The sequence below is a fragment of the Camelina sativa genome, chromosome 11 (genome assembly GCF_030686135.1).
Source record: "Camelina sativa cultivar CO46 ecotype springtype chromosome 11, ASM3068613v1".
Taxonomy (NCBI): Eukaryota; Viridiplantae; Streptophyta; class Magnoliopsida; order Brassicales; family Brassicaceae; genus Camelina; species Camelina sativa.
In genome coordinates, this window is record NC_141890.1 from 28489035 (window position 1) to 28512967 (window position 23933).

Consider the following 23933-nt stretch of genomic DNA (forward strand, 5'->3'; position numbering starts at 1 on the left):
ATAGTTTTCCCAAAAAAAAGTGTGACCCTTACAATGTCTTCATTTTTTATCAAAACTTTTAAGTTTACTTGAGTAATTAATCTTTTCTTTTTCTTTAAGTGAAATTTAATAATAAATCTTTGTAGTATATGTTTCTTAGAAACTAATGTTTCACTTCAATTTTATGTATATGTTTAGAATTTTATAAATATAATTACATATATTGGCTTTTTACTCCACCATGCATTACAATCTTACTTCCATTCTAAAACTCATTAACACATTATAAATTTTGCAATATGATCATTTTTTGGTTACAATTTGAATAATAACATTATTACTAACATATTCATAGTGTTATTTTTACTATTTGAAAATTTCATTTATGTTACTTAATTCATTTTATATAGTTATTATTTCATTATTTAATAAAACAAATTTCTATTACCTTATTGTTTTTGCTATTTTAAATTTCATTAATTTTACTTAATTTTTTTTTAAAATTTATTTTTACTATTATTAATTATAAGTAATAAATATGCAATGAATAAATATTTAAAATAGTAAATTTTAATAAAAAGAAATATAGCATTGTTTAGGTGGATGCTGATGTAGAGGAAGGAGAAGAGAGGAAAGTTATCTTTATATATATAGATAGATATTTTTTCTATGAGCCATATTATTTTTTGCTTAATTAATATGTTTATATTGATTGTGTTGATATTGAAGATGTATGTAAATGTTGATTAAAAACAGTATACAATAAAAATCTAAGGATTTTCTCTTAATATTTTATTTTCAACTATTAATTTTTTTTCCTGGGGGCAAATCTCCCATCCATTTTTTTCCTGTTTTAATTATTATTTTTCTTAAATCAATGGCATTGATAAAAATATTATGAATATCCTTTTAGAGCATATATAGAATAATATTTGTGGACAATCAACAAAAAAATTTAAGCTAATAGCCTCGCGAAAAGAATTTTTTTTTTTTCGTTAAGTACTAAATCCTATATATATTTTTTTTTCTTAAGGATAACGCCTTTATATATAATAAATATATTACTTTCAAACCCTAGGACACCAGATCGTATATTACTTTTCTTGATGATGAACTTGGAGAAAGGAGCCGAAACGAAACAGATCTTGATTCGTGATCATGACGTAAAAACAGAGTTAGAAGTGTACATCTTTGAAGCATTCGCAATGGATGAAAGAGATGTTTCGAAACCATACTATGGCCCTAACTACTATTTCATCAAGGCATGGATAGACGAGACCAAAGAATACGGGACAAAAGTGGTGAAGGATTCCTTTGTGGTTAACCAAAGAATGGTGATTCCTTTAGATTTTCCCGCACCGTATCTTTACATAGAATTGCTTAGAGGATTCTCCTATAGAGATCCTGGAACATCCAACGGAACTGTTGTGATGGGTCGTGCGAAGATTCAGTTGCCTCCTTGGAATAGCCATGGCCGGGGCGTGCGAACATCCATCGATCTCGTCGGTTTTAACGGTAATCGATGTGTCGTGAAAAAGGGATATGTAAAATATTTAATGACAATTCGTAAGAAAGTTGTTAATCATCGTCTTGTTCTTTAGGAGAATTAGGGTTTAAAAAAAAAAAATTGGGTCTTTTGTTTTTGACAATTAAATTTTGGGTCTTATTCTAAAGATTATTGATCTTAATTATTGAGAGCTTTTATAATCATAAACTTAAAAATATAGAGAAGTGAAGATATCAGAATTTTCTTCCAAACAATATTTCTTTTGCTTTGTCAGTCAATGGTTGACCCATAAGACTCATTCATCACCACCCATGACTTTGAACTTCAATTATGAGGAGTATGAATGATTTTTTCCCTGTACATCCAAAGTCTTTTTTTTTTTCTCACTAACGTGTAACATACGATTTAGAATCATAATCGAGATAGTGGTGCAACAACGACACAAGAATAAATTCACTAGGTTACAAATCTTGGTGGCTACTGATTAAAGGCCTTGGTTGTACGACAGTAATAACAAAAAATTTGTAAACAATTTGGTTGGATAAGTCCCTCCAATGGCCCAAAGACCTCGAATTTTGACCAATTAAGTTAGATTGGAAAGCTATGCCTAATTGCCTATGCTCCACCCAATACACATCGAGTCGTATGAACCAAGGAAACATTTATGCCTACTCAGATATGAAGTTTGTGGACGAAGAATCTCCATTCTTTAATTTTGTAGTCGAACCGAAGGTTTCAGATTCATCAAGGCGCTTGAACTGTTTTAAGCTAGTGTGTGAGAGACCTTCTAAGCCAAATTGAGGGGTTTTGAGTTCACAGTTTAAAGTGATACACATGATCTGGCATTTGACGGGTTGTTATAAAGGCCGTTAAGCTTAGGGAGGAAATCTTAATTGGCTCTATAAGTGGCTAGCTCTGCTCTTGAGATGTGTGTAAAATCTTCCATTGCTATGAAATTGTGAAGTGCTGCGTTTGTGCCGTTACCGTCGGAACTGAACCTGAAAACAATACCGCAACTGGTAAAAATAGGAAGGAGAGTTATATGAGTCTTGGTGAAGAAAAGTATAACACAGGTTAGGAGAAACGTATCAACTCAGAAGGTGACTTGGCTTACACTCATCCTGATGTCACTTTATGTTAATGATTCAGATCCAAAGGATGAATGAGTGTAAGTAACTCACTGCTGCACTCACCATATAACCTCTAAATGATAATGCATGGTTTACTACATATTTTGAAGAGAATTGTAGGAGGAACAATATTAATAGGTAAAGGTAATAGAGTAAAACGTTCTAGACAGAGAAAGCTTCGAGAGATCAACGGAGAGAGCACTTGAACGGTGGCTTGTGGTTGATTTCAACCCCGATCTCTGCATCAATTCTGAGGCGATTCATGCCATATTCATCATTAAACCAGTGAAGGTACGTTTCCGGTTTCACGCTTCCGCATAGTAGTCTAACATTTGAGGTAATAGGTGTTGATGTTCATATCGGTCACAATTAAAGATTTTCGTTCGGTAAAAAAGGATGTTGCATCTCTCTTTATAACTCGGTGCCGGAGCACAATAATTTAGACTACGACGATAGACGAGATGAATTTAGGTGAATAAAGGAAAAAGGAAGACGAGCTTAGAGCTCGTCGACTCAAGCTTCGGACTGGAGGACGATTTATCTCTTGTTGTCTTTGTACCGTTTTAGCTCCTTTTTCTTAGATGCCTTTCTTGAACATCGTACGCCCATATTTATAGGAAGTCGTGTCGGTTCGTCACCGAAAAGGACCGAAATACCTTTCCTTCCTTTTAGATGATCATTTGGGCCTAGGGAAATTCCCTCTGGACTCGGCCTTGTGTGGGGAGGAGAATCCACCCATAACAGTATTTCCCCCCACCTTCAGTTCGTAGTTGCTAAGCGGAGAACTGTATGTTGCTTCGGCGACGAGCGTTGTTGCCTTGCAGTCCTCTTGACTCGGATTGCTACACATTGTCTCTGATGTTCGGAAGCCGAAGGGGTCCCGAATCAGATAAATATTGGGAATCCGAAAGGTCTCCTGAGGACAAAGATCTGGCAAGTGGAAGGTCGCGAGTGGACTTTTCCATTCTTCGAGAAAGCCTGTCCAATCTCGCGCGTGAGGTTTTACTAGCGCGTGAAGTTCAAAATTCCAAACGTCCCCTTCCTCTAATCCGCAATGATGGCTACAAAACCCTTCTTTCTTCGCTTATAAATACTTCACCTCCTAACTTTTTTCTCACTTCCGCTCTTCCCTTGCTATAAGGAACAGTTCCTCTTCTTTTCCTTTGTCTACTTGCTTTTATTTTGTATTTCCTTTTATGGCTTCTTCCAAATCCATATCGGCTGATCCTTCCACCGCAAACTACCCCCTACGACTCCGGAGACTCTGGCAGATCCATCCGACGCCGGGCACGATCCCCTTCCCCCGGGCCATCTTCTTCCGACTCCACAAATTCTGATATGAATAAGCTTGCCATTCTTCAGAGCCGCTTGTTTACTGACTCGGCCGTTCCCAGTTCGTCCGGCCTTCCTTGTAAAATATCCTCTTTGGTCGACGAGCCTTCGATCGACGAGGGGTTTTCTCTGAATACGAACGAGGTTCCTCCAGTGAGTTCGAACACATTCTCTTTCGTCCGCCGCTCCACGTTGAAGCTTGAGGCAGCTGTCAAAGCCGTTCAACTTGGAAAGTTGAACGCTCGGCCAAATATTCGAATACCATCTCCAATTCAACGACCCTGGGATGCTCCTCATGGTTACATTTGCCTTTCGGAGTGTGGGCTCACAATCCCTCTCCCTGACTTCCTGATGGCATATTTCGCCAGGTGTAAGGCGACTATTTCGCAGTCATCCCCTGCGACTTTCCGCAACGCGGTAGGCCTTTCTATTATGGCTGAAGACGCAGGCGTTAAGCTTACCTGCGACCACCTCGAGGAATTGACGACTCTTAACCCGGCGAATCGGCATAAGACTCTCGAGATTTACTATCTAGCCTCGGCGAAGAAGACGACCCTTGTCGAAGGTGGTAAGGGCAAAACCTACAACGGGGGGCTCCTACTTCTTCCTGGAGATCGTCTCGGGGGTCCTCGAGGACCATTCTATTCCTTTGTTCTCTGGGTGGAACCCTTCACCCGGTAGCTGACCACTCTTACTCATATCGTCATCTTCGCTCTCGCTTACTGACAACTCTTATGTATTTTTCTTTTGTTTTGCAGTCATCATTCCCAGGTGTCTACTCCCGTGTTCCGCCTCATTCCAAGCCGAGATAGACGCAATCAAACTATTTTGTCCTTATGTTTGGTCGGGCACCGAGCCTAAAAAGGATCGTCCAAGAAAAGCTCGAGCTCCGTCAAAAAAGAAGACAGGTAACCCTGTCGATTTTAGCTCAATGCTTGTATCTTCTGGAATGTCCTTTTGTCTCCGTACTAACTTGTTCGTCGATTGCTTTAGCCAAGGCAATGGGAAGACTGAACATGATCGTTCCAGACGCGTCTGCCCGCTATCGCCGAACCCCCAAGGCGACTCCACTGCCTTGTCCAGATAACCGATCAGATACTGGTCCAGAGGTCCGAATTGTTGATGTTGGCTCGTCTCGGAACGCTCCTTCTCCTTAGGGTCGTCGACCGGCCAAGATTCACGAGGGCAAACAGCTTGCCAAAACCAACCCTCTCCCCTCCAATCGCCACACTGGACCCGTCGAGACGCTCCCCTCAAAACGGAAGGTCAACGAGACTCCCAGTTGCCAAGTCGAGGCGACCAAAATTCCTCAGAAGAGGAAGGAGGGTACTGGTCAGGAGCGGCCTGATCCTTCGAAGAAGCCGAAGACAACAGATTACCGTTGGGACTTCTCTCACACTTCTGCTGCTCGGTGCTTTCCAGACGATTCCGAATCCTGCGCCGAGCTGTTTTGTAGAATTCATTTCGGCTCTGGTCGCCTTCTGCCCATTGAACGGATGAAAGAGGAAGAAGCGGTCACCGACCTTGCCCAGACTGTCTTCGATGTTCGTCTATTCCATTCTCAGTTTGTTCCTTTCCCTTTCTTTGACTAACATTCACTTGTTTCACAGCTTATTGCGCGCACAAATCACATGACCTCGTGCTACGAGCGTCGCATTCGCGATTTGGAGGTCTCCTGCTTGAACCCTTTGGACCCTTCGGAAAGGATTGAGCGCCTTAAAGCTCAGCTCGGGGAAGCCATTCGCCCTAATCGAGCGACCAGGTTTCAAAGCTCGAACACCACCGTCGCGGGTTAATCTCGGAAAGGGACGACCTTCTTTCAAAGCTTAAAGCGTCTGATTCCTCTTATAATGGGCTTCGACTCACCCTTAGCCCGGAGACCAAAAAGCTTAGGGACCGTCGCGAGGAGTTTGGCGTCTTTGAAAGGATCGCCTGCCATCAACTAGCCGGTCGCGCACAGAGACCACTGTCGAAGCACAAGGAATACGCAGGTGCGATTGAAGCGTCTAGGGTGAAGTTCCTTGAAGACAACCAAGCCGTTGGGAATGTGCAGATGCTTGAGATGCTTCTTACTGATGGCCAGATTTCTCTTCTCGCTGATGGGGTCAAGGAGAAGGTCGTTGTCGTGATGTCCCAGCTGAAGGCGAGGTTGAAGAGATCGATATTCCTGATATCGCCGAAGCCGACTTCGACATTTCCTTGGTTTTTGCCGAGCCTCTTCCCGCGATCCCTAAATGTGTCAGGTCTCCAGAAAGTGGGGATACCGAAGAGCAGGACGACGAGCCTGAGGTCGACGGGTCAGAGAGTGAAGACATCCAAACTGACAGGGGTGAAGGGGCGAATGAGGAGGGAATGGACGTCCCGCAAGATGGTCGTCGGGATGATGGCACTCCTCCGACTCCTGGACGTGATTCTCTGGTTACCGGCCTTATGTCTTGATTTTAGTTTCGTTTCGTACTAGCTCGTCGTGTTTGGGGTTGGCTCCCCGTACTTTTTCTTTTGCTTTCTTTTGGACCTTGCTCTTTATCGGATCTTTTAATCTTTTGTTATCACATATTTTTTAGCTTTATGACTTGTGTTGATCATTCAGTGGGTGTGGCTTTTGAGAACCATCGATTGGTCGCTTGTGAGGTCATTCATATGCATGTGACAACGAGGTCGGTGTGGTTGAGGAGAGCTCGGGAGCGGTTGGTTGTGAGGTACATTCGCTCTCCGGTGATGAAGTAATTCGTGCAGAGATCAAGTCATATGATGCTTGGATCCAGATGCTAAGGGCCTATATCATTGCCACGCGCCGCCAGTTCGAGCGTCACTTCCAGTTCTGCCGTGTTGACGGGACTGTGGAATATCTTGAGCATATGATTGCTGATGGGCTCTTTGTTTCGAAGTTGAGGAGGGATCAGTTGCTGGAAGAGCGTTTGCGCAGCGAGGCACTCTTGGCCGAGGCAGAGGTTCCCGATCTTGAAGAGGGTAATCTTGAACCCTTTACGAGGATGGTCGCCAGGGGTGCGGAGGTTCCGATGAAGACGTTAGAAGAGTTGTGAGGAGAGTGCTAGTTCTGGCGGACGAAGCAAGGTGAGCTGGAGTTTGACGAACCCTCCAATGCCGACCTGGGGTTAGAAGGCTGAAATCGCCTTACGTGCAATGTTTGCTTGTTTTGTTTCATTTTTGTGCCGTATGGGGTTCGCCTCCCTTCGTAAACTATTGTTGAACTAGGGGTCGACGCCCTTTTAAATTTTAACGTAGTTTTTTTCGTATCTTGTTATACGTGTAGCAACTCGGCTGATTTCTTTGATCATTTAGGTGCGATGTGTGATGGTCAACTTACCTTTTCCTTCTCGGAAATTTTCGAGTTGCGACTCGACTTTAGAAAAGTCAACAATTTTTGACTCGGCTTTGTTAATACATAATTATGGGTACGATGCAGGATGGCCGGCCTCCCATTTTTCTCCTAAGAGTTACGAGTTACTACTCGGCTTATTACTCTCGTCCAAGGTGTAATGCGCGATGGTCGGCTTATTCGTTCTGCCAGTTGCTTAGAATCCTTTATGAATTTTCGGGCAATGTTCTCTGCTTGCTTGGTATCATTTTCCCCAGCCTCGCCGTCTTGTTTCTGTCTGACTCGATGAATATCGCGCCCTTCTTGTACCTTTCTTTCAGGATTGTCAGGAGGTAGTGACATTCTTCGGTTGCGTGAATGTTACTTTTGTGGTACTCGCAGTATTGTGCCACGCTACTCTCCCCTCCTTCCTTACAAACGTACTTGTTCCATGGTAGACCCTGTTGCGTGTCTTCATCGATCGCAAAGGTTCGACGAGTTCGATCTTGATTACGAGTAAAGTGTTGTCGGGGCTTGAAGTGGTTGACTTTTGGAACGACGACCGTCGGTTCCTAAGTGACGACGTTTTTTTCCTCTACATGCTTCCTAGCATGGAAGGCCTTTTCTTCTTCAACCTCGATATGTTTTGCGGCTGGGCAGAGTGCATTTGCTATCGTCTCAACGTGCGATAATTATAGCTCTTCTTTAAATCGAGACTCATACCATAATACGTTTTTGAAAGCGACGATAGCTGCCGCGTCTGGTATCGAGATGTTGACAAAGACATCTTTAAATCTTCCAATGAATGACCTGAGTGATTATTTAGGCTCCTGAGCTAGGGAATAAAAGTCGGCGTGTGAATTTTTGTTCTCCAATAACACGGAAAATTGCTTCAAGAAAGCGACGGTTAGATCTTTAATGTTGTCGATCGAGCCAGGCGGGAGTCTCGAGAACCAACTCAGGGCCATCCCTGTCAGATGCTCGGCGAAGACCTGACACGAGCCAACGTCATACTCCTCGGGGCTGAATTGCAGGGGGCCGAGTGCTACTCCGAAGGTTAGGAGGAAATCACGTGGGTTAACCGTTCCATCGTAGTAACCTAATCGGGGCTTGACTGCCCGTCATATCGGTGTGGTAGCAAGCCTTCGGGAAAACGGCGTTCATCTTGTCGCTTCAAGCACGAGATCCAGTTATGGTGCTTTGCTCATCGATTTGTGGAACGTTGTCGCCATTTCCTGCATCTTATCCTTAAGTTCCTTTAGTTCGGTGTCCTTGATCCCATTTGGTTCTTCGACCGTGGCAGTGGAGCGAAGTCCTAGGTCGCCAACCTATAGCTGTGTACTCGTGGTTGTACTAGTGGTGTTTGGACTTGCTGGATTTTGCTGAGTTGTGTGTAGGTAGTTGATCTCTTCTTGTTATCTGGCATGTGCTGCAGTTAGTGCATCCAGGCGAGTGCTTGTCTGCTACTCCTGTTGGTGGAGACGTGTCATTATTCGGCAGAACAGCTCGTCGATACTGGCGATAGGTCATTCGGCAAACAGGGCGAGCTGTTCGGGAGTCTGCGTTGCTTCCGTGTTTGTTGGGATTTCTAGATTCGTGGCGATGATAAACTCTCCAAGGCTTTCCGTGACTACAACCTTCCTCGCTGCGTCCGGGGTAGGAAGGGTTGTGTCCCCCGCTTGATCCGTTGCTGGGGTTACAATGCCTCCCGATGACCTTGCTTCTTGGTTGCCGTCTTTGGTGTTCCCTGTCATCTCGTCTAACTCTCGTAGGTCCGTCTTCTGAGTCTTAAAGATAACTTCGACTTGGCTCCCCTTCCTTGCGCGCCAAATTGTTGATGTTGATATCGGTCACAATTAAAGATTTTAGTTCAGTAAAAAAGGATGTCGAATCTTTCTTTATAACTTGGTGCCGAAGCACAATAATTCAGACTACAACGATAGACGAGATGAATTTAGGTGAATAAAGGAAAAAGGAAGACGAGCTTAGAGCTCGTCGACTCAAGCTTCGGACTGGAGGACGATTTATCTCTCGTTGTCTCTATACCGTTTTAGCTCCTTTTTTGCAGATGCCTTTCTTGAACGTCGTACATCCGTATTTATAGGAAATCGTGTCGGTTCGTCACCTTAAAGGACCGAAATAACCTTCCTTTTGGACTGGGCCTTGTGTGGGGAGGATAATCAACCCCTAACAATATGCAGTATACCGTTCAGATTCAATGATGACAGTGAGTTTGCTCAAATTTTGATGAGAGTGGTGGAGTTTATCTCTATGAGAACTCTAGTAATGAAGGGGTGTCACTCCAAAGAATGATACCTGTTGTTCCATCAAAGGAGCTCAAAGATTGCAACAGATAAGAATGGAGTAGTCTTTATTTGGTTTTTAAGGTAGCAATAGCAAATATCAGATTTGAGCGACATAGAGTCTTTTCCTTGGCAAGTAGTGTTTGGATTTTTGTAAGAAATTTCTTGGAAACATTATTTTTTTTGGCTTTGTTAGAATGGAGGCCATGCTTGAGCAGCTTCTCAGTGTTTGGATTTTTGTAAGAAATTTCTTGGAAACTTACACGCTTTTGTTTTGTCTTTGGTTTACTGGTCAGTCATTGGATTTTTCATTAGTCGGATTTGTGATTTCAATCTGCAGCATTAATCAACCAAGGCAGTACACTAAAAAGAAAAATCATAGTTCTCAACACAATTTTGAAAAATTTGACTCAATAAAACAAAAATACGGTTTTGACACACTAAAAAAAAACTATGTTAGTAGTTAGTACTAACCTCCCCCAGACTTAAATGACATTGTTCCCAGTGTTTTCAAGCAATGGAAAGGAAAGAAACAAAAATTTGTTGAAAAATTGTAAAGAAAAGATGAATTGTTCTCGTGTTACCCATCGGTGTCGTCCGACACCATTTCAGTGTCGATCGACACTCATCATGAATGGTGATTTTTGGCAGAAACTCCTTGTTAGTTGCAGTTAGTTGTGTTGATGTGTTGTTGGATCAATCCTTGGATGATTATTCTATTAAGAAACACTCAAACACAAGTTAAAAGTAACATAATAGATAGATAGTTCATAATTTCAAACAAAATTCAAACAAAAACTGACTCAATGCAAAAAGAAAAATGAATCAAAAGGAAAAGAAAAACAAAGAAGTGGGTTGCCTCCCACTAACCGCTTGTTTTCAGTCATTAGCTTGACTGTGCTGAAGCTCAGGCATAGAATGGATCAGAACGTGGCAGTGAATGCCTCCGAGAAAATGTCCTCTTCATCTAAGGTGGTATATAAGCAGTAGAAGAGTGAGGTCTACCAAGGACATGAGGAAGAGGACCAGGGCGAGACTTGGGTATGGGTTTGCTTCTTTTATGTCCTGCAAAAGCATCAACAGAAGAAACAAGCACTCTACGATAATCTCGTGGCTTGGTTAACTGCAAAACAGTTTTTGTATCTTTGAAGGTGAAGAAGATGCATACCTTTGCTTTACCTGAGGACTCTGGAGTGTGGAGCAGGAAGGTTTCTGTTTGGGAACAGTTTTCTGACTTGCAACATCAGTTTTAGACAAGTTCGGGCTCGGATGTGGAGGGGTGTCAACCGACACAGAGGAGGTCGATCGACAATGAGCCTAATGCTCGTGTAGGAGAAGCTTTCTCAACAGAAAAAGTCTGTCCATCAATAGTAGGAGCTCTCCTCAACTTATCCATCTCAAATTTCATATTTAAATCTTCCACATTCAGTGTTATGTGTCCCCTCTTCACATCTATAATGGCACCAGCTGTAGCCAGGAATGAACGTCCTAAGATGAGAGGATCACTAGGCTCTTTGTCATACTTCAGCACCACAAAATCAGTGGGAATCATGAAGTTTCCAACCTTGATTGGAAGATCCTATAAAACACCCTCAGGAATTCTTCGGGATCGATCAGCCAAGATAAGAGAAATCTGAGTTGGCTTGAAATCCGTCATCCCAAGTCTTACAGCAACAGAATGTGGCATCAAGTTGATATTAGAGCCAAGATCGCAAAGTGAGTGAGCAAACCGTTCTGCAGATAGAGAAATCAAGGACAAAGCTTCTAGGATCTGGTAACTTCTCTACAGTCCTACACTGAATCATTGCACTCACCTTCTTAGAGACAACCACCTCTTGCTTCCTCTCTTTCTTTTTCTGTGGAGTCTGGTTCAACAGAATTGCACTGACATCCTTGGTAAGCAGTGCTCCTTCCTCAGGGCTCAACCCATTTGATACCATTCTCTTAACATAGCGCTTAATCCTAGGAGAAAACTTGACTACATCAGTCAAAGGCATCTCTATTATCACTTTATCCATCATAGCTTTGCACCTAGCTTTTTCAAGCTCCTGCTTGGACCTTCTTGGCTTAGGAAAAGGGACCTTCGGCTTATATACCCTCTCAACAGCTGCTGGAACCGGAGATATTGTAACTTCAGGTTCTGTCTGAGATGAGTGTCGACCGACACCAAGTTGGTGTCGATCGACACCATCATCTAGTGTTGTCATCTCCATCTCGGGTTTGGCCGATTGCTCTCCCAGTTCTGCAGAAGCACATTCACCTTCATCTTCACCTCTCACTGATATGTCATTACAAGAATGTTTGGGATTTGACTCAGTTCTTCCACAAAGAAAACCCTCTTGTCGTTTGACAGACCCAGCAGTCTGTGCAACTTGACTCTCCAGCTTCTTAACATGTATATTCAATGCATCAATCCTTTCAGTAAGCTCATTGTAGACATTATCAATCTTCCCATTGAAAGTCACAGTTAACTGCTCCTGACCCTGAAGAAGCTGCTCAAGCATGGCCTCCATTCTACTCTTAGAAGCAGTCTGTGGAGGCGGAGAATGATAGGATGAGTTCCTATAGGTTCTTGTTTAACCATTGTTTTGTTGCTGCTTCTGGTAATCCGGTTTGGGAGTATAGCCTGAAGAGTTCCCACTGTAAGGCCTATTGCTTTGCTGATTACTGAATCTCTGACCCTGATTCCCATACACAAAGTTGACATATGCTTCTTCATTCCCTGTCTTAGGCTCAAATGTCTCAACTTCAGCAGAAAAGTGAACCGATTTCTTACCCATAAGAAGATTGTGAACTGAATCAAACTTGGCATTAACAGAAGCTAGCTGGTTTGTATCAAATCCTCCATGCAATCTCTTCCTTTCTGCATCCGCTCTCTTAGCGCTATTGCTGGAAGCCAGATTCTCAATCAAATTCTCAGCTTCATCTGGATATCTTGTCTTGAAGTTTCCATGGCTTGCAACATCCAAGGCTAGCTGATATTCCCAGTCAATTCCTCTGAAAAAGATGCTCAACAGCTGCACCCTAGAGAAACCATGGTGTGGACAGTCCCTTTGATAGGCTTTGAATCTCACCCAAGCTGCCTTGAAAGCTTCATCTGGTCTTTCCTTGAAGGAGGACAACTTCACTCTCAACTCATCAGACATAGCATCATCATAAAAATAATTAAGGAAAGCCACCTTAATTTTTTGCCAAGATGTCAAAGATCCAGCTGGCAACTGTTTCACCATTGAGATGCTTCTCCTGCAAGTGAATATGGGAAAAGCTTGCAGTAGATGTAGTCTTCAGTCACACCATTGGCCTTGATACTAGTTGCCAGGTCTTCAAAGTGCTCAATATGATCCAAAGGATTCTCATTGGGCAGGTTAGAGAAGGGTCTTTGCCCAACCAGTTGAAAGTAAGAAGGCTTTAGCTCAAAGTCATTTCTCTGGAATGGAGGAGGGACAATAGCAGAGCGGTTCTCATACATCAGATCAGCCCGGTTGAAGTCTGCAATAGTCCTGATCAGATCCCGGTTTTGATCCTGTCTTCGAACCGGATTGTTTACGTGGTTTGCATCTCCACGTACGTCTGCTGGAGGTAGGTGTTGATCGACACCCTGTTGGCGTCGGTCGACACCAAGGTTCTGATCCTGGGCAGCAACGACATCAACAATTATGTTGCCTCCCGCATCAAGCTTTTGGCCCTGCTCATTGCGCAAGTGGCCCTCTTGATCTCTCAAAACACCAGCCTCATCAACTCTCTGAATAACCGGATTGACCATCTTTGCTGATTTTGCTGCTTTCGTGTTTGCACGCTCTAGTTGTCCCAACTCTTGGTTTGAAAGCTTCATAGTAGGACAAGTCTTGTTGCTCCTTGTGTTAGGCTTATTAGGCATGTACCTGAAACACACAAGATAAAAGAAACAAAAGCGTGTAAGTTTCAAATAAAAAGAAAAATTTAGACGAAATCAAAAACTCAAATCGAATGGTAGATCAAAGAGTCTCCGGCAACGGCGTCAAAATTTGATATGCTCAAATTTAAACCCTGAGCTACTCTCTCAAACAAGAGATCATTGTAGTACTTAGGGGTCGAATCCACAGAGACTCAAGATCAAACACAATAAATTATGGAGTTTTGTTATTACGCTGAACAAGATGATTTAAATTAAAAAGGACAATGCAAAATATTAAATTAAATTGTTGTAAATTCAAGGGATCAAAAAGCTAAATCTAGAGAATTTCTCAGGAATTTATAAAATATTAAATCAATAAATAAATAGGATTCAAGCAATTAAGTTCAGATCTAGAACTCTAAACACTTTTGTAAAATAAATCAGTTCTCACTACAAATACTATCTAAATTTAAAACCAGAAAATCCAAATCTCTTTGTAAAATTCTAGGTTAAAAATCAGCTTTAAAAACTGCTTTTGATAAGTTCACAAAATTACTAAATCAAATCTCTTTGCAGAAAGTAATTTTGCTCATCAAAGGGTTTTATCAGGGAAAATCAATTTTATTCTCATATCAATTTATTTTTCTAGGTTATTAATTCTAGATGGTCAATTAAGGATTAATATTAAGAACAACCTATGATGAAGATCTAATAAATCATAAAAACCCTGTGAAAACCCCTAAACCTAACAAGCAAACTACTCAGACATGTTTAGTGAAGAACAAATCATATTCTGAATAAATTGCATTAAGAGATTAAAAGAAGAAGAAAAGGATTTCTGAATCTTCTCTGAAGGAGTCTTGATTCTTCTCTCTAAAAGCTCTTTAAAATCTTTCAGGGTTTTCTCTCTCAAAAGTTGCAGGGAAAAATAAAGCTTAGGGGTTTCTAAAACCCAAAAACAATATATATATCCTAAAACACGTCAGGGACTTGTGATGCAAATATGGAAAACTTCGGGCAACTTTGTAAAACTTCCAAAACATGGCTTCCTCTGTCGGATAAACGGGGTGTAGATCGACACTAAGCTGGCGTCGATCGACACCATCTCTCTGAATTGATTCCAAGTTGATTTCCTCCGGATTAATGCTTCAAAATGATCCAAATTGCTTCACTTCGCTCCATCCATGCTAAAATCCTAGAAAACCTGTAAAGATCAAAAACATCCTAGAAAACAAATCAAAAAACTCAAAAAGCACACTTATATCATTGTTAAAAACCGTAAAAAATCATGATATATCATCAGTCAATAGTTGACCTATTGACTAATTCGTTTGGTTTCGTTAACGGAATCGGGATCGTCTCCATGCCTGACCGGTTTTACTCAAAGGGAGGGTTTGACGACATGATAAGAAACGTTGGTAGCGGCAACATCGACTTTGAGATAGACAACTCGACGGCTTTCGATAACGTTCACCAGATTAATGTAGGCGGACGAACGGTGGATGAGGTCAATGATCCGGGAATGTTCCGACCGTGGCTTTCTGATAATTATTTAGGAGATCAGGCAATGACTGTGACCATTCCAGGTGTAAAAATCAACTACACCAAGAAAACTCTGGCGTATGTTGGGCCGGAGGATGTGTATGCCACATCGCGCCAAATGGGGAACATCAGGAACCCTATGCTAAACCTGTATTTCAACCTGACATGGCTTTTTACAGTCGACGCCGAGTTTAACTACCTCGTGAGGCTTCATTTATGTGAGACAATACCTCAACTGAACAAAGTAAATCAACGCATCTTCTCCATCTTCATTGGACATCAGATTGCTAAGCAAGAGGTGGACGTGATTCAGTTGAGCGTTGGTTCTTGTATTCCGATGTATCTAGATTTCAGTGTGTATGTTGGTTCCGAAAATGGGTTGAGACCTGATCTACGACTTGAGTTGCATCCTTACATGGACAATGGTGCATCATATTGTGAGGCTCTTCTGAATGGAGTAAATATTCTCAAGCAGAATCATTCTGATAATAATCTGGCCGCGCCTAATCCATATCCTCGAGTATCACCAGACTTAACACCAAATCGTGTAACCTCGCGGTTTCGAAAAGGCAAGTCACATCTTTTGGAGATAATCCTCATAGCTGTTGGTTTTGCAATTGGGCTGGTCACTTTTTTTGTTGTCCTGATCTTGTCGATAAGTAAGATAAAGAGTAAGGATAGAAAGAAAAATAGTTTCGGCATGTTCAAGGTACTGCTGAAACAATACACTTATGCAGAATTGAAGAACATAACAAAGTCATTTTCACACACAGTTGGGAAAGGAGGATTTGGAACTGTTTATGGAGGAAACCTTTCTAATGGTCAGAAGGTTGCAGTAAAGGTCTTGAAGGACTTGAATGGAACTGGTGAAGATTTCATTAATGAAGTCACCAGCATGAGCCAAAAATCTCATATAAACATTGTTTCTCTGCTCGGTTTCTGCCATGAAGGGTCAAAAAGAGCGATTGTGTATGAGTTTTTAGAGAATGGGTCTCTGGATCAGTTTATGTCTAGAAAAGAATCATTGACTCTAGATGTGAAAATACTATACGGAATCGCGCTAGGCATTGCTCGGGGATTGGAATACTTGCACTATGGTTGCAAAACAAGAATTGTGCATTTCGACATCAAACCTCAGAATATCCTGTTAGATGAAAATCTTTATCCTAAAGTCTCAGACTTTGGCCTTGCTAAGCTTTGTGAGAAGAGGCATTTTGTCACTGATAAATGCTAGAGGAACTATCAGATACATTTCACCTAAGGTGTTTTCAAGAATGTACGGCAGAGTCTCGCAGAAGTCTGGTGTGTATAGCTATGGAATGCTGGTCCTCGAGATGATTGGAGCAAGGAACAAAAAAGTAGTAGAAACAATTGATTCTGCAGCTAGTTTGACTTACTTTCCAAATTGGATCTATAAGGATCTTGAAGAGGGAGAACAAACATGGATATTTGGTGATGAAATAACCATAGAGGAAAAAGAGATTACAAGGAAGATGATTTTGGTAGGTCACTGGTGTATTCAACCATGCCCAATAGATCGTCCACCGATGAACAAATTCGTCGAGATGATAAAAGGAAGTATCAATGCTCTTGAAGTCCCTCCTAATCCTTCAATACATATTTCTAGTGGACTTATTGTCGAATCTTCTTCGCTTTCTGATTGCAGAGAAGCCGAATAAAAACTGAAACCGTTGAGCTTGTTGAATGGAATTTTGGTATTGTAGTGTAGCATACTTCTGCAGACACGAGACTTGGCAAGCAAGGTATTGAAAATAAGCTGTCAAAAATAAAAATGAATAAATCCTTGGCAGCCTAAGAAATTGACATTTGTTTATGTGTGTATCATTTATAGATTTTCTTCATTGTGTCATTGTTTCTTATATATATTAAGAGTTATATTATAATACTTTTGGGCGAATTAGGTAGCTGACCAAAATCACAATTGAAACGAAGAATATAGCATGTTAATTGGAGAAATTAAGTGACTAACCAAAGAACAATGAACAAGACTACATAATATAAAATATAAAATTAATCTAAAAATTACATAGAAAGTTGGAAACATCTTATAGTATAAAACAAAAATACTTCTCTAAATATCTTATATTATGAAATGGAGGGAGTATAACATCGAAAATTCAAACTATCAAGTTAAACGTTCGTAAAAAAACTAGATAATTAAATGATATATTATGGAATAAAGCATGATAGTAATGGTTTGGGCGGCGATGATAAAATGGTAATAGTGGTGATAATAATAGTGGTGGTCACGACGATGATGGTGGTAAGGATGCTAGCGTCTGCGATAGCCAATGGTGATGTCAATGGAAGTAGTGGTGGTAATAGTGGTGGTCAGTGACTGTCGAGTTAACCAAATGCAAAAAAAAAATATATATCCTAAAAGATACAACATAGAGAACTCAAAATGTCAAGGTAAACGTATACTAAATAAAAAATTATTATCTACAAAAAAAATTAATATATATAATAGCCCTAAATTGTCGAGCTGAATGTTATTAAAAGCACCTTGTCTTATATACATGATATAATATTTTCTATATTATAACTTTTATCTATATTATGTTTCTCCAATACTAACAAACCAAATGTGACGAAAGGAACAAAATTCTAATAAACTGTAGTCAAATTATTTATGCAATAGAATATATATTGTTAGTTATAACTTATAAGAGAATTAATGCATAATATAGTTAATATATAATAATCAATATTAGAGGTTGTTATGTTCAGTTTTTGTTGTGTAACTTTTTGTTACCTAGCCATCGAGTGAAGAAAAATATTGTAACTGTTGGTTATGTATAAGGGTTAATTTGGACGTTAATATACATAATACATAGAATAAGGATCTAATTCGCAGTACACCCTAGAATAATGTTTATATTTTAAAATTTTCAGAAAAATTCGTGTGGTTGTAGTTGCAAAAGTTTGCATAAACATTTGGTTTGTCTCTCAGACTCCTAGGGTTATCAATTGTTAGGAATGATTAAACTAATAATTAAAAATTGGTGTGTTAACGAAAGTTCTATGAATGATTGACGCGCATATGTGATGATGGTGGTTAAATATTAAAAAATATCATAATAAATATAATATATAATTGTAAAAATTCTATTATCATGATAAAATAAAATAAAATAAAAAGTAAATATGATTAATAATGAAAATCATATATGAAGTACTTAGTAATTCTTCAATAACATATATACTTAACTAAGTACTGATATTACATATATGTTCAATATTTATTTTTATAGAATCTTAATAATTGTAATAAAAATCATATACATGATTTGAAACGTACAACATACAGTATAATTAAAAGGTATAATTTCAATATACAAATCTACTTCACTAAAGTTACTCACATAGATTTCATATAAATTTAAATTATGAAATGTTGCAACAAACATATATGATTTTCTTCTTTTCTCAAACATATAAAAAAACCTTATAGAAGTAGCAATTAGACTCTTTTGCGTTAATGAGATATTTGAAAGATGGCTAAACTGAATACAAAAATTAATTCATAAAACAGTGTAGAGTTCACGACATAGAGTTTAGACTTATGTTTAAAGAAGAATCTCATATTCAATAGTACCCCAATTTCCATGACCACTCCCTCATGTTGTTTATCACTTACTAACATCTTCAAGTACCAAAAAAAATCACAAAACATTAGAAGTTAAACAACCCAACCAAAATAGTGAACAAAACAAAAAGAAAGCTTACCCACGATATGTCCCACTACAACGCTCATAAGTTTTTTGTGGTCATTCAACATCAACTGATTCACCAGTGAAAAATCCACCACAGCGCCTCCTCCATGACCACCGCCACCACAGTATTCACCAACATACCCCTTCGCCGTGCATCATCTCATCAACATATATATTTCCGGTTTAATGTTTGCAAACATCATATATGGCCTTATAGGAGATGGAATGAGTGTGATCCTCCTAGATTTATGGTTGAATAAAATCTTTACAAACCTAATTAACGTGAAAACATTAGGATATGGAATATTTTCATTATTAGATCTTTATTCAAGATTGCAAATCACGATTGATAGAAAGATTTTTGTAAGCAATTAATATATTATTTTATTAAAAAATCGAGAAAATATTCCTATAAATGTGACTTTTGTTATCATCATAAAAAGATAATTAGTTACCATATTTATCAGATTCTAATTATTTTCGATTTAATTGTATTTTAATCGGTAAATCAGTTTCAATAATTTAGTTTAAATTTTCTTAACTAAAAATTAAATGTCAATGGCATAAGATGTAAATATTTTCCAACTCTAAGCCTTCTTTGCCAAAACTGTTGTGAAAATGTTAATATAGATATAAGTGATTGATGGTTAGAGCGGTTAAAGAATGAATTATAAATTTATTTTGGGTTATTGGTGCCAAATTCCCAATACTTTTACATTATATATGTTAGGTAATTCTACCACTATATAGATTTGTACATTAAGATTTGATATGAAAGACAACTCGTTAATATATGTTCCATAATATCACAGATAAATAGAAAAAAACATGCTTTGACACAAATCGTTGCATTTGTATATATTTCAATTCCTTGTAACAGTTCCACAGCAGTAGAGGCCAATTAATCTATTATGATCATTCAAATCAAAAAACCAGACCGACATATTTCTTGTGCTCTCTGTAAGAGTCTTCAACATAAAAAAACATAAATTTTCCATATGATATAAGTTCGAGTGACATGTGATATAAGAATAATTTGCATGGCTCTTATAGCAAAATGATGAAGCAGACACTTGATAGAAATCATGGACCGTTGATTTTCAGTATATTAGCACAAAACCTTTTCATGTGTTTTGCTGGTTAGATAGAAAGGTGCCAAACTACAAAGAACGTTTTGAAAATATATCATTTTATGAATTTTGATTATACAATCTTTAAAACTAAAAGAACTGACTAAATTTTTTATATATAATTAATAGAAAAAAAAAACAAAAAACAGGATGTTTGGTTGGCGCTGTAAGATATATGTTGTTCATGTACAGAACACAGCACAAAACGACACTGTTTTGTCAAATATGTCAAGAGGCTCACATTGTGTCAGCCCACTAAGCTCAAAGCCTGCAAACAAGATGAAACGAAGAAGCCCAACACCCTGCAACGTTCACGTGCAACAGACAAGAAAGCGTTAGCAGAGGAAGAAGGACATAGTACGACAGTGACATTGTAAAACCGATTCAAGGTGTTAGGACCAGTTGATGAAGATGATGCCACGTAATATCTCACAGCTGGCTGATCAAAGAACACTCTAGAATCTAGGTTTAATCTCATGTAACTATATAAGAGAACTCTTGCAATGTAATACATTTAAGGATTGAATAAATCACATAAGCTAAAGTTTTGTATAGAAATTTCAACCACGTATATGTGACGGCTATATTATAAAAAATCAGCAATGGATGAATAAGACAAGAATGAATAACTCGTCAAGATACCAAATCTATGGTTCCAATGTGCTTATTACTTTGATCTTTTGTTTCTTTGATAGAAACATTTTTTTGTTTTTTGGTTAATAATTTATTTGTTAGAAACTTCATCGAAACGTGTTATTAGTTTTGCTTTGTTAGTGAACGGTTGACCCATATAGACTCACTCACTACCTAGGACTTAAAACTTCAATTATACACTCTTATATCTCTTATCTTCTTCTCCCTCCATCACCTTCAAAAACAATTCCGATGATTTGTTACGCTCTGTTTGTTTTCTATATTCTAGCTGCCGTCTCCGTCTCTGTATCATCTCTTATCTTCTTCTCCCTCCTATCACCTTCTAATTAAAAAAAGAATTTCCGATGATCTGTTACGTTTTGTTTGTCTTCTATGTTCTCGTTTCCGTCCCTGGCCAAGGAGAAGAAGCAACGGCGCCATACAAGCCAGACGATGTTATTCTCATCAACTGCGGTGAACCCTCTGTCACCATCGACACCGGCGGCCGAACTTGGATGCCAGAGGATAAGAAGAAAATTCTGCCGTTGAATTCGGACAACACGTCGTTCTCTTCAGACGCATCATACAAAGAATTAAGGATCCCTCAAGTTCCCTACATGAACGCTAGGATTTTCCGATCAGATTTTACGTACAGTTTTCCACTCTCTCCTGGTTGGAAATTCATCCGGTTACATTTTTATCCGGGCCAATACGGGTACGGACCCGATTTCGACGCGGTCAGTTCTTTCTTCTCCGTCAGCGTAAACAGTATCACTCTCTTGACTAACTTTAGCGCTGATTTAACGGTGAAAGCTTCCACAGGAGAGCCAACTCTAATCAAAGAGTTTATCGTTCCTGTTCACCAGGGGTTGAATCTCACGTTCAGGCCGGCTAAGAAATCGTTAGCATTTGTTAACGGTATCGAGATCGTGTCCATGCCTGACCGGTTTTACTCAAAGGGAGGATTTGACAACATGGTATCAGAAGTCGGTAGTAACGTTGGCTTTGAGATAGAAAACTCGACGGCTTTAGAGTCCGTTTATCGTTTAAACGTAGGTGGACAAATGGTGGGCGAGGTCGGCGATTCGGGAATGTTCAGGCGCTGGCTTTCTGATGATGAGTTCCTACTCGGTGTAAATTCGGGAATCATCATTGGGTACATACCAGATGTAGTGATCAACTACACGGAAAAGACTCCAGCGTATGTTGCCCCAGCATACGTGTACGCCACGTCTCGCTCAATGGGTAACGCCAGGTCTCCTGAGCTAAACCTGAACTTTAACATGACATGGTTATTCACAGTCGATGCTGGGTTTAATTACCTCGTGAGGCTTCATTTCTGTGAGACTTTACCGGAAGTAACACAACCCAACCAGCGCGTCTTCACCATCTTCATCGAACATCAGATTGCCAAGCTTGATATGGACGTGATTCGGCTGAGTGGTGGTTCTCGGATTCCAGTGTATCTAGATTTCAGCATATATGTTGGTTCGGAAAGTGGGCCCAGACCTGATCTACGACTTGACTTGTATCCTTTTAAGGACTATGCATCGTATTATGACGTTATTCTGAATGGTGTAGAGATTCTCAAGCTTAACAACTCAGATGGTAATCTAGCCGGACCTAATCCAAATCCTCCATTATCATCGAACTTAACACCAAACCGTCTAAAGCCGCAGCATATGAAAGGTACGTCACATGTTCTGGTGGTAATCTTCATAGCCGTTGGTTCTGCAGTTGGGCTGGTGACTTTCATTGTTGTTCTCATGTTGTCAATGCGTCAGAGGAAGAGGAAGAATAGAAAGGAAAAAAGTGTCGTCATGTTCAAGAAACTACTGAATATGTACACGTATGCAGAAGTAAAGAAAATTACAAAGTCATTTTCTCACATACTTGGGAAAGGGGGATTTGGAACCGTTTATGGAGGAAACCTTTGTAATGGTCGTAAGGTTGCAGTAAAGGTCTTGAAAGATTTGAAGGGAAATGGTGAGGATTTCATCAATGAAGTCGCAAGCATGAGCCAAACGTCTCATGTAAACATCGTTTCTCTTCTTGGTTTCTGCTATGAAGGGTCTAAAAGAGCGATTGTGTATGAGTTTTTGGAGAATGGGTCTCTCGATCAGTTCATCTCTAGAAATAAGTCACTGGCTCGAGATGTTAGAACATTATATCGAATTGCGTTGGGCATTGCTCGAGGTCTGGAATACTTACATTATGGCTGCAAAACAAGAATTGTACATTTCGACATTAAACCTCAGAATATTCTGATAGATGGCAATCTTTGTCCTAAAGTTTCAGACTTTGGCCTGGCTAAGCTTTGTGAAAAAAGAGAAAGCATTGTGTCACTTATAAACGCAAGAGGAACTATAGGTTACATTGCACCGGAGGTGTTCTCAAGAATGTATGGAAGAGTCTCGCATAAGTCAGATGTATATAGCTATGGGATGTTGATCCTGGACATGATTGGAGCAAGGAACAAAGAAATAGTAGAAAGTATTGATCCTGATGCTAGTTCGACTTACTTTCCTGATTGGATCTATAAGGATCTTGAAGATGGAGAGCAAACATGGGTATTTGGTGATGAAATAACCAAAGAAGAAAAAGAGACTGCAAAGAAGATGATTGTGGTAGGACTATGGTGTATCCAACCATGCCCATCAGATCGTCCACCGATGAACAAAGTCGTCGAAATGATGGAAGGAAGGTTAGATGCTCTTGAAATTCCCCCTAAGCCTTCCATGCATATCTCCGCTGAGGTTATTCCTGAATCTTCTTCACTTTCTGATGGCGAGGAAACTGGATAAAAAATATTGTTGATAATTATAAGCATGAAAACCTTATTTTATTTGTTTTTCTTGTTCGGATAAAAGAAATTGTAAAAAATAAAGTATAAAGTTTACACAATGTTGTACTTAATTTCTCATAAAATAGAGGTGGATAAAATCATATTTCTGAACAAAACATTTATAGTAAGTTTTAAAGACTCTAAAACCTAGATTTAACAAACATAGTATAATTTTAAGAAGCTGATTGCCAGAGGTTCATTCAATGACACAAAATTCAAGTCAACTTTTGATTCTTAGACAACTGTTTGGTGTTAAAACCAAGAAAGAATGGCATGAGGCCTATTTAGCTCATTAGCACGAGGTGGAAGAAGTAAAGCCCATAAATGGGAAAGAAAACTCTTGTGGTCTCTCTTTCCTCTCTTTTCTCTCTTGTTGTATCGCCTTGTTAACGAGTCGAAACTTTATCAATTGTAATCTTTTTTGGTCAACGATAATAAATTGGTACAAGCCATTATTGTTTTGGTCCGTTTCTTACTCTCTTTGATCATTGTCATTTTCATTACCAAAATAATTTTATAATTCGAATTATGGATCGGAGTTTCGGTTTAGGAATTTTATATAAATTGAAAATTGAAAGTTTGGCCAAAAACAACTTTTTTTT

General features: G+C 39.5%; 2 protein-coding genes and 1 pseudogene across 3 annotated transcripts; all 3 read left to right on the top strand.

Moving 5' to 3' along the window:
- The first annotated feature begins 993 nt into the window (after window positions 1–993).
- LOC109131671 (uncharacterized) lies at window positions 994–1740 on the top strand. The gene has a single exon (XM_019242839.2). The coding sequence runs from the start codon at window positions 1086–1088 to the stop codon at window positions 1578–1580; it is 495 nt and encodes a 164-aa protein (XP_019098384.1). The 5' UTR covers window positions 994–1085; the 3' UTR covers window positions 1581–1740.
- A 12924-nt stretch (window positions 1741–14664) lies between these two features.
- On the top strand, window positions 14665–16687 carry LOC104728345 (putative receptor-like protein kinase At5g39030 pseudogene; annotated as a pseudogene).
- Window positions 16688–20552: 3865 nt separating this feature from the next.
- Window positions 20553–23447, top strand: LOC104724267 (putative receptor-like protein kinase At5g39030). 2 transcript variants are annotated; one of them, XM_087471880.1, is made up of 2 exons: window positions 20606–21223; window positions 21353–23447. In XM_087471880.1, the coding sequence occupies exons 1-2, from the start codon at window positions 20852–20854 to the stop codon at window positions 23288–23290; spliced, it is 2310 nt and encodes a 769-aa protein (XP_087328006.1). In that variant the 5' UTR covers window positions 20606–20851; the 3' UTR covers window positions 23291–23447. The 2 variants fall into 2 exon arrangements, with proteins under 2 accessions (XP_010441031.1, XP_087328006.1); XM_010442729.3 differs by having other exon boundaries at window positions 20553–23447.
- Window positions 23448–23933: the final 486 nt, after the last annotated feature.

What these genes read in the sequence shown, in the direction of transcription:
- LOC109131671 (XM_019242839.2), top strand. Translation starts at nt 1,086, where the DNA reads ATGATGAACTTGGAGAAAGGAGCCGAAACGAAACAGATCTTGATTCGT.
- LOC104724267 (XM_010442729.3), top strand. Translation starts at nt 20,852, where the DNA reads ATGATCTGTTACGTTTTGTTTGTCTTCTATGTTCTCGTTTCCGTCCCT.